Source organism: Sinocyclocheilus anshuiensis, unplaced genomic scaffold, assembly GCF_001515605.1.
Source record: "Sinocyclocheilus anshuiensis isolate Anshui unplaced genomic scaffold, SAMN03320099.WGS_v1.1 scaffold949, whole genome shotgun sequence".
NCBI lineage: Eukaryota > Metazoa > Chordata > Actinopteri > Cypriniformes > Cyprinidae > Sinocyclocheilus > Sinocyclocheilus anshuiensis.
Genome location: NW_015554135.1, coordinates 765,254 through 766,873, shown reverse-complemented (window position 1 = coordinate 766,873; position 1,620 = coordinate 765,254). Strand labels below are relative to the sequence as shown.

The 1,620-nt window shown below is 35.1% G+C and overlaps 1 protein-coding gene across 1 annotated transcript in view; it reads right to left on the bottom strand.

Annotated features, from left to right (window-relative positions):
* LOC107670365 (ras and EF-hand domain-containing protein homolog) overlaps positions 1-1,620 on the bottom strand; it is a 24,190-nt gene that overhangs the window by 12,389 nt on the left and 10,181 nt on the right. The window contains exon 5 of the mRNA XM_016462935.1: positions 656-802. Within this exon, the coding sequence (XP_016318421.1) occupies positions 656-802 (147 nt within the window). The remainder of the gene's footprint in view (positions 1-655; positions 803-1,620) is intronic.

Sequence of the window (1,620 nt, the reverse complement as noted above, 5' to 3'; positions counted from 1 at the left end):
GTTTCCTTATTCCCATTTCTTTTTTTTTTTTTTTTTGCTAGGAGACAATATTAAAGTTAGATACAAATCAGGTGACAAAGGCACAGTAGACATGACCATCAAGCCTCAATACATACATAAAGAGAATAAGTGGTATTTAATAAATTAAAGGGATCAATACATTAGAAAAACGAGTGATGCTCATAATAATGTGAGCATGCATTACACATTATTTACAGTTTTCATTAGAATTTTTTTCTTTTTATTTTTTTTGCTTGTAATATATTCTTTAATTATCAACAGAATGCTGCAAACCTACCTTTCGGCACCAAAATCTAACCTTTGCTCATGCTCAGAAAATCCACTTTTGGAGCACAGCAAAAGCCAAGTCTGTTACCACTTATACAGTCAGGCTCAACTGTGATAAATCCATGCAGAAGCCAACTTACCAATTCCTTGCATCACATCTGTCCACTGAGTCTTATTACGAGTCACGATACAATACTATGTGACTGTCAAGTCAACCAAAATGGGATTCATATAGTGGGCTGACACTCAAAAATGTATGAATGCCACTGAATAGATAACAAAATATCAAACCAAGTCCCATTTATTTAAAGGTAGCACAAACACATTTTTCAGCATTTTGATTTTAACATCTTAATTGACATCTGACCTTTTAAGGGCCGTCTCCATCTCTTTCTTCTCCTGGTTGGCTTCTTTGATCTGATAAGTGACCCTGGCAAGAAACTCCTCAAAATTGGACAGGAGGTGAGGCTCGTCTTTTCTAAGCTGCACCCAAAGACTCCGCACCTCTCCTGGTCTGAGACATCAAAACACACGTACTGCATCATTTATCTCACTAAATTATTGTTTGGAGAAAAAAAAAAAAAAACGTTCCACAAAAATGTGCTCCACTGTTAAAAATAACTATAAATGTACAAAGGCCACAGTCTGCTAAATTCTAAACTCTAATTTTTACAAAAATACTTTCAGTACAGTAACCTTGGTCTTGGAAATGCATTAATTCAGAATCATGAAGGCTCTCAGTAAAGACATTCACAGTCTTTTCTGTTGCAGAGAAAAGCTCATACTAGCAATAGGTCTCCTGATAGGAAATGAAAATTACACATCATGATTTTGTGGAAATACAGTAAAAGAAAAAAAACAGCAACAATGCTGCTTTTATCACACAGCAAAATGAAGCTGACTGTATAAGAGATGCAATCAGAATCTAATCTAAACTGTCAGCTCCCCTTTGAAAAAGCAATAACCGTACACAAGGATTACAGTCAGTCAGAAGGATGAACTTTTATAATTGATGCCTTCCACCATCACCGTTTGCCTTTTAGGAGTGGCGGTAGTTTACTGAAAGTGCATCCGGTCATGTGCTACAAAAATGGGCTTACCGCACCATATGGTCAATGAGAAGACAAGAATCGACCTTTATTAAAGTCCCTTGGTCTTATCAAAGGTGTTGTGTCTTCCTTTGGGAATGTGCTGTCTCTTTATTTAATTAATTAATTTAATACCATATCAGCAGCAAAGCTATTTTATTGGAAAACTTAAAGTAGATCGTAAGATAATCATAATAACAATCAAACAATTATATACTGTGTGCATATGTATATGTATTTATAT